Source organism: Ptychodera flava (assembly GCF_041260155.1).
Source record: "Ptychodera flava strain L36383 chromosome 23 unlocalized genomic scaffold, AS_Pfla_20210202 Scaffold_24__1_contigs__length_23054250_pilon, whole genome shotgun sequence".
Taxonomy (NCBI): Eukaryota; Metazoa; Hemichordata; class Enteropneusta; family Ptychoderidae; genus Ptychodera; species Ptychodera flava.
Window position 1 is genome coordinate 9,016,026 of NW_027248278.1, and position 15,522 is coordinate 9,031,547.

Sequence of the window (15,522 nt, forward strand, 5' to 3'; positions counted from 1 at the left end):
GAATGACCTAATTTACACTCTATCTCTTTAAAAAAGAAATGTTTTCAACTCATGAAAGTAAATAATACGAGAGACAGTCTGCAATCGAGTTGTCTCTACCATTGATATGTCTGATGGTTAAACTCATGAAATATTACACTTAATCTTAATAAGAGGGTTGCGATCCATATAAAGCACTATCAATCGACAGATTTTAAGATGTAACATTGACTTCAAAATGCTGCAAAGCAAACATCGAAGATAAGCACTGTTTTTCACTTCTGGAGTGCTTTTTCTGCAATTTGTTTAATTTGCGTGAAAGGTAACAGACAGGATGATCTCTCCATGACTATCCTCTGGCAATAGAACAGCACCAGCGGCCACATCATAAGTATATACAGCTAATTTGAACGGCATATTGACATCTGGTGCCGACAAGACTGAAGCATGGCTTTAAGGCGTATCAAATGTCTGTTGGCATTGTACCAGAGAATTTGTTATGTTTTTTTCCTGTCATGGAAGGTTGATTTGATGAAATATTCTATGTTGGATAAATGTGCAACTTTGAAGATAAATGTCAATTGCGAATCATATCTTTCCATTATAGAGGACAGACATGAAAAATAGTGATACAAGTGTTTATTTCTAAATGGTCAGAACAGAAAACGGAAAATAAGAATATTTTAAAGTTTGTAATTAGGGGGAGGGAGGTTGCTAGAAAATACTGGATCAAGTCCAGTGTACTAGAAATGATAATTGTAGATTTTGACATATGGTGCTATTCAAATCATAATGCCTAGTTATTTAAGCATTTTCTATTTAAGCATTGTCATTTTCTACCTCTTGTATGACCAAAATCCCCAGTCAGAATAACAGTCGACCCACGTTGTGACCAGGGAGGGCGTCACCGATACCTAAAACTACCTTCTTGCTCTTTACGGCAAGGTTCAATGTTGGTACGGGCGTCCGCGCGATTTGAACCAGCCGGCATGTTTGAACCCCAGCACGTGACCAACTATGCATTTTACTTAACGTCATTGTATGTAAAGGCACAAGCACTGCACGGGCTTTGCCTTACAAGCTAACTTCAGACAACAGGTAAACAGATAAACAAAGAGCGAAGCGCACACACTAACAAATGCTCGTCCTTCAAATTGCTGTAAAATATTGATACTTAAAAAGTAATTTGCTTGATAAATTTCATTGAACTATTAAATGACACAGGCTGTGAAACAAGTGAAACCATTTAGATCGAATTGGTCTCTGGATAAAACCAAAATGACTTGGTGACAGTGAAACAGCGACAGAATAATAAGAATTACTATTATTTCTTTATTTCATAACGCATGAAAAATTGTTGAAAATTTATGACAAACTTTGTCCCTTTAAGAAGTTGTATATCAATACAAATACATAACTGATGACAATGATTGCAGGGATAAGTGAATATACAAGACAAACTAACTCTAACCGAGCAACCAAAACTTGACTTCTTCCATAGAAGGTTTCAATCAAAGCAGGAGGGTGAGTAAATTTTTTTATTAAAGCTGTGCTAAGTATTCCGGAAAAGTATCATATAATATACCATCATTTTTCGAGTAATGCAAAATGCAAATATCAATTTTATTCTACAATGTAAACTTCGCTGAATATCGACTGTACAACAATAATTTGAATCTTGTTATATAAACATGAATATGAGCAACAAAGTGCACGTCGCCCTTATATGAGAAAATCCTGTCCTATCAAAACGTTTGCTTAATGACAGGTTAAATAAGGAATTTCTAGTCATCATTTCCGCGGCTTTCCTCGTCTTCTTTGCTTATCATTGTCAACTCGTCTAATGTAACATATCAGTGTGAAGAGTGGCCCAGCAAAGACTCCAACGATCAGTGACACAACAACTCCAATGAAGGCGGTCTTGTCCTCCTTGGAACCTAAAAACATGTCCATTAGGATCTCTGAATCACTCATACGTAACGACACATTACATTGCTTCATATCTATTATTAATATTGGTGTTGCGCCAAAGTTTTTAAGATCAGAAATTTTATTTCCATCTGAAGATGCACAGTCGGCGCTTACATGGTCAATAATACTATTTATCCATGATAGGTAATAAGTAAGAATATAATGGAAGCAATTGTTCCTTACTTTTTACGTTAATAGGACGACCATGCATTGCGTCGTAGTAATAAAAACAGTAATTTGTAGTAGAATTTGTTCATTATTGTGATTTACAGTTCTGTGAGTTGCCTTGCCGAACTGGCTTAAAGTCACCATTCAATTAATTTTAACACAGCGCAAATAGTTGAAGGTGTCAAAAAAGTATATAAAATACACAAATGAGTGAGTGAGCACAAAATGTAAAGGCATAATATGTACATTCCCACAACACCTACACATTTTAAAAAATAGAATACATACTGTCGTGCATATGAACGAGATATCATTCCAAGAATGCTAAGATTAAACTTGCACACGACAGTGTTCACATCTAGAAAAGCACCCTCTATGTTTAAGTACAAAAAATCCAAGTTTTTAGGCTGGAAGTTTCTTAGCTTGCAATCGGAAGAAGAGCAATGCAGTTGCTATGGCAGCGATAATGATAACATGCTACGTCCCTTAGTTAACACATCGGATATTCATCGAAATTTTATGTACAAAATTGCCATTTATGTCGAACTTTTAGACATATTAAACAGAAAATACATTTCTGCCCGGTCTGACAAAGCGTGTTTGAACTGTGCGGTTTAGTGGTTGACCAACTTGAGTAAATTGGGTATTTGAATTTCTTGTTACGCAATGTGCAGTGATCCTATTTTTGTAAATAGGAAGAAACAATTCTTTGTTATTATGTCTTATAACTTATCTCGAATAAATAACTATTATTGACCAAGGAAGCGTAGACTGCGAATCTCCAGACGGAAATAAAGTTTCAAATCCTAACTTCTGGCGTGACACCAAGGGCTAAGCAAAATGTCGATCACTTAATCGTATTGTACCGTAGCATGAACAATCTTAACGCGAGATGTGCACGCCCAATCGCAGGACAAGGTACCTCCAACTCACTACCACATTGAGCAATGAGAAGTAAAGTGCAGCGTCCAACCCAGTGCGTTGCTAATTTGACGCGCACTTAACTCATTATATAATGCTCATGTTAGTAGTATATATTATGATATTCCTCATGATCAATTCATGTTGCTATTCACCAGAATACGTCACCTGATGAGAAAATAGGTACGTCTAGTTCCTATTGAATACACAAAAGTCACGTTAGAAGGCTATTTTTAAAAGCTTTTCCCTTCGAAAATAGCTTTTAGCGAAATTTTGAAAATGACGTATCCACTCACGTTCCTTTCATATATGCTATCTCTATAATGTCTCTTTCTGAGACAGAAAATTGAACATCAATTCTATAACGTGAAAAAAGGCTATTCTACAAAGAAAATGAATGCCACTCGACAAGTGCACGTATACAATAAAAAGAACATGGTAAGAGCGCTGAAAGCGATGACTAACGATAATATCTCTTTCAGCGACAGAAAATTGCACACGTTATTGCACAGGATATGAGCATTGATTTTTCACCTAGTACAAGACTCAAATCATGCCCGTGCAAGTTGTTTATTGCGCACTACTGTTATGGAAAACGACGAAATCTGTTGATGACAAATTATGATACCAAATCACCCTCAATACCGGTATTACATACTATGTTAAAATTCATTAATCGTAAGTCATCCATCCATCCAATGACTTTTGACTTTCATTTCAGACAATTGAAGAATTTTCAAGGATATTGAAAGAAGAAATAACTACTCAAGTCACAATTGTAGTAACTATTGCACGATAAAGCGTTAAATTCAAACTACTACATATTGAAAACTATTTTGATATATTCAATGTGTCACTATTCACCATAATATATGTTTTTCAGAAACTATTCTGTATGACACTGCCATGAAGTTTCAATTAGGATTCTAAGATTGTTACCTGCGGTCTACGTATGAGAGAGTATGACCGTGATAAGAACATATAATCTCGTGGATAATTTTGACCAAGGCAAACAATATTCGACAGTTCGACAGCTTAATTTGTTCACTTACAATTACATGGTATGCACCATTTTAAGCTGAAACATGCAAGCAGGAAGTAACCGATTAATCATTTTCAAACCTGGTGCATGTGCACATCATTGTTGAACGCATAAAGACAATGACAGTGTCGTCTACTTCATAGACGAATAAAGACTGTTTAAGAACATTTTTGGCTTTTTTTGGCCAGAAAATCAGATGAGGAGTGTCACAAAACATGTTTTCTAACCGAGAATATACAACAATGAGACGCGTTGACTGTATATAAGTCTTAAAGCAACACTTACAGATTTTGCGTTTATTTTTTCGCATTTGTTCCCATAAATATTTGACATCTTGCCAGTGTTTGCTGTTTAAATAAGGGTCTTGTACGACTCTAAAGTCTTTATTGTCCATCTTGCGTTCATTAGATGCCATTTCGATTTTCCCTGAATGAATGAAAGAATTATTAAATGATTACCTCATGGTGAGGTAATGGTGATTGGTGTGAGTGTAATGGTATCAAAATGAATTCAATAATGTAAATATAAGTTAATACCATCACCAGGGCCTATAGTTGAAAATATTTACAACATAGGAAGGACCATCTTGAACCACAAGTAAACTTGATGAGTGGCGGTACCAGGCATCCTTAATGGGTAGGTGTACACTGCTAGCTTGCTATATCACGTCAAAAATTGTCCAAAAATGACAAAATCAATAGTAATCAATGAAGCAGCTGAATCATTGTATAAAACCAGAGTATGGAATGCTGTCACGCATCATGTGTGTCATAGATGTGCACGTATACTTTCTGAATAGCTCTGTCTCCAGCTTAAATGCCAATTAAGTGTGCCTTATTCGAAAGGCCGCATAAGAACCGCAAGCTCTACAGCATCTTAGAAGTTTTGAAACATATACACTATAAGCTGGAGCAGATGGAATCTTTGTGGACAATAGAGAAGTATCATATTTTGAAAACCAAAGTTAATCCGGATATTATGTAGCGTTATGTATGAAGTATGCTGTCTTATGATGGACCTATATTTTATTTGTTTTGAATTGATCTAAAAGTAGTGGACCATTCTTTTGAATTTCTTAATACACTCAATTGATTAAACCAACTGGTTATATATACTTTGTCACAACATCGATCACGACAGCATTTGCTGCAGCGTAACAATTAAGCCAATATGTAGTACTGACCTAATACGTAATAACTCTTATCCTAATATGTAATACTAACCCAACATGTAATGACGCTTAATCGGATATGTAATAGCAATAAATTGAGGATATAATACTAAGCAAAATAAGACAATATACATCAAGCAACCATGCATGAACGCCTCTACCTTTTGTAACAACACTTCAGAACTTTTGATGAAACTGAAGAAGGCAATAATTATTTAGGTCAGTAAACCTGCAATAATACTAAGTGTTCACAGCAACCATACGTACGTCCTCAGCAAGGAATAGATGTACATGTTAGTGGTACCTTAATTTTCAAACAGATCAAAATACTCGAGTAAACACTTAAACACATATCTTTTCGATATATCGCGATAATTTCATTACGAAAAATTTGTTCTATGTTTAAACAGTACAATTATGGTTTCAGCCTAAATATCTCTCTTTTGATATTAGTGATATTAGTTGCAAAAGACTAGTATTAGATTAAGTATTTATTATTTCTTGCTTGGCGTTATTATTATTTGATTACTGAGAAAATCGTTATTGTGTGAAACCAAATGTTTTGATTTTTAAGAGTGATCGAGTCACATGTTACGTCATCATAGATGCAAACAATATGACGCGCACTATACGACGCACGCGTCCACTGTAGGGACCGTCCTAATAATCTTTACGGCCCTGATACGGCTTTTGCGGCCCGAGGTCGTACGGCGGAAGGGTCCGAGCGTGCGAGGGCCCGTACGCCGTACGACCAAGGGCCGCAAAAGCCGTATCAGGGCCGTAAAGGTTTTATCATATACCTTATGAAATGGTAAATATGTAGTTTACATAATATTCAACATTGTTTAGGAGATAAAAATGCGTGCGATATCAAAGATTCATCGCCATTTGTGTAAGTTTTTCAGAAATACGATGACCGCTTCCCGTCGCGGATTGACATACATAATGACGTCATTTGTTTACCTGCAGAATTCTAGAATGCGCAAAGCAACATCCGTACTGTACGTGACCAGCAGAGATCAAGGCTGAAATCGAGGTGTATGGAGGACAAAAGCGTGTTGTCAGTTTCTGGTAATTTTTACTGAACAGGCACGCACTTAGTATACACAGGATTTCACTAGAATTTAGAAATAAAAGCCGATGTCACCTGCACGGCCCCACTGTCGCCACGCGCAACTACGGTCTGAGTTAGCAGACGTTTTCCTAATCTCGCGCTGGCTTTGTGTACGAATGGAACGTTTGCAGATAGCAACGCGCGTAGTAACCAGAATCGAAATAGTTCAGAAATGCACGCGATTGCCCATATTTGGGCACTGGGCCGGGGCGTGTACGTAAAAAAAATGCACGGATCTGAGGGCGCTTTCTTTCATAGCTTTACACAGGCACGTGAATGTAGGTATATGATAACTGTACAAATTACACTGTGGTTTTGATGGAAACCTATCTTCATACAACACATTGTCAGAGCTTTTAGCTTGAAAGCCGACGTTGTCAGTGACGATTGAATGACCATTATATTACCTTCGATCATGGAGGTAGTAGGCCTAGAGAAGGAGTCACACTGAGATAATTACGTTTATTACTATTGTGCACCATTGGTTTAATCCCTTTATGTCTATTGTTTAACACCCCTTTCCCGCCATCTGCGTTGCCGACGGTACCTTCGAACGAGTGAAATTAACATGGGTTTGCTAATGGCAGTAATGCGACTCAGTTTCTCGACAGTGTCATAACGCATGCGCAAAGACTGTATTTGCGTAGCTTGGGTCAAGTGCGTCATGATAGTGTAAGAACCAACACGTTCCGTCCACGAAAAGTGAAGTTACAAGGAATTTAAGTTTTTCATTCTCAAAATCTTGGTAATTTTAACGTCGTTTTTTATATACTTTACATTCGATCGCAGGAACCTTTCCTTGTTAGAATGAAAGTTCTGATCACGAACTTTTCAATCATGTACTGAGTATGGTGCAGCGGACTGCAGCACTGCCGTGAGAGTGGGTTAAACTTGTAGCGTTTCCCGGGTGTTCAGGCCTATGACGCGACGCCAGCGACGCCATAGGCGACGCTGCGACGCTTTGTTTCAATGCATCGTACGTGTTGTTTTTATATCGCGACCATTCATTAAAGTCATGGACGTAGCAGTTAAAAGCTATGCTTTCTTATTTAACCTTATCATTAATGCCAGTACAACATGATAAAACACGGCAAGAACCAAGAACTGGATTTGGAAAAAGTTAGCGTGTTAACAATGCTGCTCTACGATGTATGGCATTTTTTTGTAATCGCAAGCTATCATCAACTCAGTCTCCGCGCCTTTGCAGATACAAAAGCTCCCTTCCTCAATTATCTGTTTCTCGACCTGTTTAACATCGTGTACATCAAAATCAGCGGAATGACTCGAACTTCCCGACGCGACGCTTGGACACGTGACGCCATGTTTGAAGGTCTGTCAACTGCCGAGGGACGGTCGAAACACCCGAAGGACCCCGAACGAGCTTAATCTTGTTTCCTAAATCCGAGAAAACGCGTTCGCAAGTCCCGTTGGTGCTAATGGAGTAGTTAGTAAGGCAAACAGCGGCAAAACACATGGTCCCTTTGATCTCCGCCTAGTTGTGACTCCTTCTCTACTACCTCCATGCTTCGATCGAGTGGTAAGGTTTAAATTTTTAATGTTCATATATTTACAAAGTATTAAAAAATCCCAACAAAATAATTTGAAAAAGACACATTTCTCATCAAATTTTGTTTTTCCCATTGCACATATAGAGAGGGACGATGTTAGTCGAAGTAGCATTGTATATAGACTAGTGAGCCAATATTTTATTTGATGTATATAATGTGCAATATCTGAACATTATAATATGTTTAGCTGGAATCTGGCAATCTGATTGGCTGGAGCCTGGTTTTATATTCTAAACAAGAAGACCTGCGCGCCGCGTAACATTTTGGAGCTCGCGCAAATTTCGAACGCCAACTTGAGAGCTCAACGCGCCATAATGTCGAACAAATCTATGGCTTCAGATTGATTTTGATTGCTAAATTTTAGTCTAGTATAGGTTGACGAACCAACAAATGAAGAGTTTCTGTAAGCAGCGGAGGCTATATAACAACAACATAATTTTTAAAAGATTTTTTGAGCGTTTTTTGAAGTAAAATTCTTTAAGTTCGATGTCTAATTGCGATATCGATGCGTTGCATAACCGTATTTTATGAATTTAGAGTTTGTATGAGGCTGGGCGCTCCTGAACTTTCGTTCCAACTTTGGCCCTAAAAAAAACATTGTCCTCCTGTTTTTTTTTAACTTTAGCATATTATAATGAGGTTAAAAACGGTGCGCTCGGGTATTTGGTTGCGGATATAAGACCTCTTGGGTGAAAATTAGCATATTTGGGTGAAATAATAACCTCGATTCGCTCGGTGATTATTTCCCGCCAAATATGCTGATGTTTTACCCAGAGGTCTTATATCCGCAACCAAATACCCTCGCTTGCCGCTTATAACCTCTAATTAATTTATTTGAAAATCAACAAAAGTGTTGGATTGGAATCTTAATAAATCTACATTGTATGGATAAGGCTTGGTCATTACTTTTAAGTTTGCGACAGCTTTAATTGTTGTTTCGGAAGGCTTTAGAAGTGATTATTTCAATTCTTATTCACATTTCCAGCGGACAAATAGCTTTATTATTCAATTTGATTCACATGTAAATAAAAGTGCAACATTTCAAGAAAGGAACTGAACAAAAAAATATATAGAGTTTGGCAACGCTTACAGGAGATTCATAATTTCTGTCATTCGAATTGGATGAAGTTTGTGTGTTTCAAATCCCTCTAGCTGCCAAATTAATCTGGTGACTAATTGATTTTTTGTCGTAATCTCATCCTCACATATAAGTCTTATTGGTAGAAAAAAATTAACGAAAATTGTTGGTATAACATTTAGTGGCTCGATCACCCTTGAGGGGATTAAAATATTTTTCATGTATGTTTACATTATGCTCTGTTTATTTAATGATCAATTATCAAAATACAGAGACAAAATCTGCAAAGATCATAAACAATTCACATATTTAAATTGGCCGTCCTGAACTTTTGTAGCCAGCAACAATCATAAAAACCAAATTAATTTTTGGTTAATATTAAAGCAAGTTCCTACACATCAATATGCTGCATATAACAAAACTTTATGCACTAATGATTGGGCACTTTTTAAGGCGTAAATATGGCTAGATGTAAATAATAAGAACAATATAAAGTAGTTCTGAGAGGCTGAAATGACAAAATAAAGAAAATATAAATAATTCCTACTTTGATAGACACTTGCCATTCGTTAAAAAGGAATGTTTTATCGGATAAAAGGAATACATCTCTTGGTTTTCGTATTCTCTAAAACACCTGACATTCTGCAAATATACAATATTTTAGATGAAGGAAGTATTTTAAAACCCTTGATCGATGATGCTCGTAAATTGTACTACATATCTGCTTAACCCAATATGTAATACAACTGATATGCATTGTCTGTGAAGATTTTATTACATATTTAGTCAACATGTTTTGTAATATAAGTTGCATGCAGTAGTGATGGAGATTAACCCAAAACGTAATATAATCTCAATAGAGAATGCTATATATTTTATTATATATTAAGTTAACTGAATATGTAATCAAATCTCCGTTGAAATCACGTACATGTTTTATTATATCTCGCGTGAACCCAAAATGTAATAAAACTTACATGCGTTGTCTTTGGAGAAGATTTCTAGCTGCATACTGTGAAAGATTGGATTCCGAAAACAAAACTCCTATATTGCTATCCAGAAAAACACAGAATTACGAAGCTTCATGCAACTCCTAACGGAACGTCGTGGCATATGAGTTTGATTATATGCAATTTTCTCGGCTTTTGTCATTTTATATAATCGCTTTACACATTACTTACGTTATAATTTTGTTTCATTTTAGCTTAACTTATCAGCTTTGGATAATGTACGTAGACTCTAGTATATCTATTTCGTGTCAATAAGAAGCAAGATGATGAATTTTGATAGCAATAAATCACATCAAGCGACTGTATACTACTCGTATTTAATCGGTTCACTTCATTTATGCACTTGCTATTGCTCGTTCATATTATGTCATGAACTTGTCGAAATCTCGTGGTATACCATCGCTGTGTGTGCATTATGATTTAAATACCATCATATAGATACGTGCTCACATGTACATATCTTCTTTTTCAAGATTATTTACGAAGAGAAATGTTGTAACAGGTCGATAAACGATAGAGTCATAACTGCTTGTTAAAATATCCTGTGAATCGGAATAAATTTTAAAATTTTGCTTAATCTTATTATCATAACCATTATCGGCTTCATCTATTTTGTTGTTAAGGGGCGTCGTAATGTTTGCTAGGCATATATTGTCTTATTTTTGTAAGTATTATATCTCATGTTTAGTTTTATTACATATTGAGTTAAGTTTTATTTCTTATTGGGCTAGTATCGCACATTTGGTCAAGTGTTTTAACATATTGGTTTGGTTGAATATTGGGTTTGGTATTACTTTACATGAAATTGATATCATGTGTATTTCATTTTTGTTAGTAGCATAAAACACACAAAAAAACAGGTGACAACTTTGTAACAAAATATTTGACAAAAGTAAATATTTGTAACCTTTTGATTTTATCATATATCTTGAAAATCACAAAGCAATTGTACATGTAGATCTTTGCCAATTCTAGTGTTAACAAACCATAATGGAAACTATAACGTGTGTTCAGTGCTTAGGCATCCAGTGTGAACGGGTTTAAATTGAGGTATTTGGCTATATCACAGATGATAGTCATTAACCGATAATCAGGTGCTTCTTGTCCATAAGAAACTTTCATCAAACACTGTATTGTAATGATGGTATCTTTGGCAGTGGCAATCAAAACTTAGCAGATTTTACGCTGTGAACAACTAAAAGTTGGTTTAGTTTGAGGGCATCATAACTGCATTGGAAATAAGTGGTCATATTTGTGTGTCGTAATCAATGGTCAGATCTGCTTCTTGGATGACAATTACAATTAAGCTCATGACATTGTCACTATCTATTTCTCCTAGGGCTTGAGAAATTGCCAACCTAAGATGATATCATTACAGTCAAATAAATAGCGATGCCAATATATCGAAAGTCCAAGGCAAGACTCACCACTGCCGAATTGATCAATAACTAATTTCGTTGACATATCGATTGTGTCGTAACCTTTCTCGCTGTTTAAGTTAACGTTTTCGCTCGACTCTTCAATTTTCCTCTCGTGTTCAGAAGAGGGGGTCCCGATTTTAACTGATGAATTAATAAAATAATGAATGGATGAATGAATGAATGAATGAATGAATGAATGAGTGAATGGAACAATAAATGAATAAATGAATGAATGGTATGAAAAAACGATGGTGTTAACCGTATTTTTGTAAGTAACAAATATGTACTATTAATTTACATTAATATAGAACTTTGCATCAGCACTGTTCACATGTGCATGATATTTAATCCTTGGCGCATTTCGACCAAGCAAAAAAACCGATTTGCATCTTCAAACAAGAGAATTGAAATGGAGCTAATGTTCAATTTCCAAATGTTTGTATCACCTTGACTATTTACTTTAAGCCTATTTTTAAATCTTAAATATTTAGTTTGAGATTGAAATATATAAAAATAGGTGTACATTTCAATAATAGTAATTTTTGCCAATAAAGATGTACTATTAACATCATTACTGCTGCCTGCAATAATAGTAATTTTTGCCAATAAAGATGTACTATTAACATCATTACTGCTGCCTGACATCAAACGCACAATTCTTTTTAATGGCAGAAATATCTAACATAAATGATTTAAAAATATAACCTCATAGCACTAAACTAAATTTTTATGAACACAAACACACACACAAACACACACACATACACATATATATAATATGTATGTATATAATAACACAAGTATATTCAAGTACAAAGTAATAAAATAATCATAAGTAAATAATAAGAAATAATAATGAATTTGTTTTATTATTATAACGCTCTGCCCTCTGCATCGAGCACTGTAATTTCCCATAAGCATATCGGTTTACTTTGATAAATATATATATATATATATATATATATATATATATATATATATATATATATATATATATATATATATATATATATATATATTGAATTATATAAATTTACATGATACACAACACTGGGGAAAATGTCATATTTCTAGTTACATAGACGGTTCCTTATAACAACTCCTTTGAGAGAATATCCAGTGTAAATCTGAGGTTTCATTCGGAAAAGAAAAAAAGGCCAAAAGGACAGCGCACGTGAAACCAACTTCAACTGATCCGTTAGCTCAGTTGGTAGAGCATCCGAACTCAATTCGGGGGACGTTGGTTCAGGACCTACATGGATCATTTTTTCAAGCCCCAAAATTTCGCTGTGCAGAGACACTTAGATGTAGTTGAAAATTTTATGACGCACCCACGTGTATATATATATATATATATATATATATATATATATATATATATATATATATATATATATATATATATATATATATATATATATATATACACGTGGGTGCGTCATAAAATTTTAAACCATCGCCGAATTGTTTCGCTGGAAGGCTTTGATTTGATACATTTGTTGTAGCATTTGTCACATAGGTACCCATGTGTGCAAAATAAATACGTTTTTACCCTATCTACAATATTATTGCCAAGGCCCTGTCAACTCCCTTCTTGTTCTATAGTTTATACCCACATAACTTAAAGAGTTATGCTTAACGCGTTATTATTCATAGAAATGTACATTGATAATGTAGAGAATGTTTTAGAGGATTCTGAAATTGATGCCATGAATAATCTAAATTTGAAGCAAGAGTTGAAATTACAGTGCTATGTCAAAATAACATTATGGTATGACATGTACCATATAAAAAAGCTCTGTCATCTGTTCATCATTTAATGGTTGTACGAAATTCCTATGTTTTTATACAAATAATGTATTAATTGAACGTAACGTTCAGGTATCTTCTCATATATATTACGTGTAGTATAGTAATTAATTGATGAAGCACCTATCGACTCGGCAAATCAGCGATACCCGTATCAATTATAACGTTTTAAAAAGGACAGTAAGGTCGAGGTTTGCAGTGTTTCATCCAGGAAGTGTAGGGGACTCTGTCCAACTTCCGTTTATTTTTAGGGATATTTTGCACATGGTGGTTACAGTTGTGGTTGCCGATCAAATTGTGTATCCTTTAATTATACATTAGTTTCGCAGAACAGCATACACGCTAACGAGAACGCATTGCTGTGCTTGACCCTCGGACAATTGTAGCAGTATACCGTATCTGCCTCCGATCAGAGCTCAGAGCTATGATCAAGTGTAGTGATTTAGCTACTTTTAATCACAGCTTCGAAACTATGTAAATTTCAGCCTCAAAATAATCATACTAATCAAACGAAATCGTCAGTAAGAGACATTTCTCGCAGATTACACCCATAAACGTACAGTCGACTCATGAATACGCGCGAGGTGACCCGTAGTACTCCAGAATGCAGGACATTGTCGCAAGGGCGCTTCATGGCAGCAACACTGCTGGTATGATTGCGGAAAAATGATCTAAGTGTACATACCTTGTGTTCGCGCACTATCACCATAGCCTGAAGCAGCTGCCACAGCTAACCCTTCATTCTCAAGTAGGGGAACACCATGGGAACCGACGAAACACATGTCGGATAGTAAGTCAGTGCTGAAATAATGTTCATGCCAGAATGGCTCGCCGAATTTAGTATAAACAATGCCATGACCGTCTCGTACTAAGCCGTACAATACTTCTTCTTGTATGTTAAATGCTATTTTTAAAACGCCATAACTATGAAGAAACACTGTACTCCACGATGAAGTGTCGTCTGACCAGATGTGTATCATAAAGTCATTTCCAACTCCAAGTAACACACCCCCTTCGGCAACAGCAACGCAAATCACACAACAAGATGATTGTATGGTATTTGACCAGACACCATTCACCAGAGGTTTCAGCTTGCCCGTTTTTTCAATAGCAAGAATTACCCCATTTCCTATTACTTCAACGTCTATAATAGGCTCTGTGTCGTGTAGAGTAATAAGTGGATATGCAAGAGCATGTGATTGTAAGTTAAATGTTGTCAATGAGAGCTTATAGTCTTGACTCACTAGTAAAACGTCCTCTGAAACTGAAAACAAAAGAAAGAGTGCTTTTAAGTGGTAGAGCTTATTGTTTTGACTGAAAAATATTTGTTATTAACTTGCGTCTGGTGATGTTGTCTTGCGTTCTGTACATGAATGTAATTTGACAGGTTGTTAGAAACGACTTCTGGATAGAATCATTCCAGCAAGCTGATAGTGTACGATCTGCGTGGATCTAAAACAATTGTAATGTCAAAAATTAATAAAATTATGCGTTTGTACATTTGCACCTTTAGAAATAACTTTGGATGGATACTTTCGAAAATGTCGCAATTCAAAAAGCCATTGAAATTTACAGGAGTCTGAAAACATTTCTAGTTTTAGTACTCGAAACTACAAGGAATGGGAAGTACCTTCTCTTGAACGAGTTCTACAATTCTAGCAAAGCCCAAAAAGAAGAGACGGGCTTAGCACAGCATTGTCGTCTTAAAAATGTAACCAGCATACTAAAAGCTCGGGATGGCAAACGTCCGTGTATTTAGTGGATTGTGGTGACCAAACTTAGGCAATGATGTTGAAAGAAAGCAAATTCTATTCTGGAGTTCAGAAAATTATAAAGTAGCAAGGGTTTATTTTGAAATTATTAACGATTAGCCGCTAGCAACTTCACGCAAATACCAATCATTGATAGACTAATGAAATTGTGGTTCATATAATTGTGAATTCAAACACGAGAGAAGTGGGTATCTCGAGGTTCTGTGCCGTGATTTAGGGAACATCGTAGTTTTTTACTCCATGAATCCACTATATGAATTGGTGGAATACAATTGAATTGAGTTTTCTTTTTTCGGCCTAACCAAGTGTGTTGCTAAATTGATTTTATTGTTATTTTTACTATACTGGTGTCAAATCGTAATGAAAATGTTCTTGCTGTTCTGGAATCACGATTAAGGGGAACTTCAGACCACAGTACGCGTAGATGGAGTAAATATATAGATCAGGCGACACAGGAATTAACGTTGCGCTCGAAACTTTATTTCCCCAGGTCAGCCT

The 15,522-nt window shown here is 35.7% G+C and overlaps 1 protein-coding gene across 1 annotated transcript; it reads right to left on the reverse strand.

Moving 5' to 3' along the window:
• Positions 1–1,766: 1,766 nt before the first annotated feature.
• On the reverse strand, positions 1,767–14,511 carry LOC139124924 (uncharacterized). The gene is made up of 4 exons (XM_070691039.1): positions 13,938–14,511; positions 11,450–11,584; positions 4,367–4,507; positions 1,767–1,916 (listed from the first exon to the last, which is right to left on the reverse strand). The coding sequence occupies exons 1-4, from the start codon at positions 14,230–14,232 to the stop codon at positions 1,771–1,773; spliced, it is 717 nt and encodes a 238-aa protein (XP_070547140.1). The 5' UTR covers positions 14,233–14,511; the 3' UTR covers positions 1,767–1,770.
• Positions 14,512–15,522: the final 1,011 nt, after the last annotated feature.

Coding starts and splice junctions, on each gene's coding strand:
- LOC139124924 (XM_070691039.1), bottom strand. CDS start 14,232: ATGATACACATCTGGTCAGACGACACTTCATCGTGGAGTACAGTGTTT. Junction 11,585..13,937: donor TGATAGTGCGCGAACACAAG/GTATGTACACTT, acceptor TTAATTCATCAG/TTAAAATCGGGACCCCCTCT. Junction 1,917..4,366: donor AAAAAATAAACGCAAAATCT/GTAAGTGTTGCT, acceptor ACATGTTTTTAG/GTTCCAAGGAGGACAAGACC.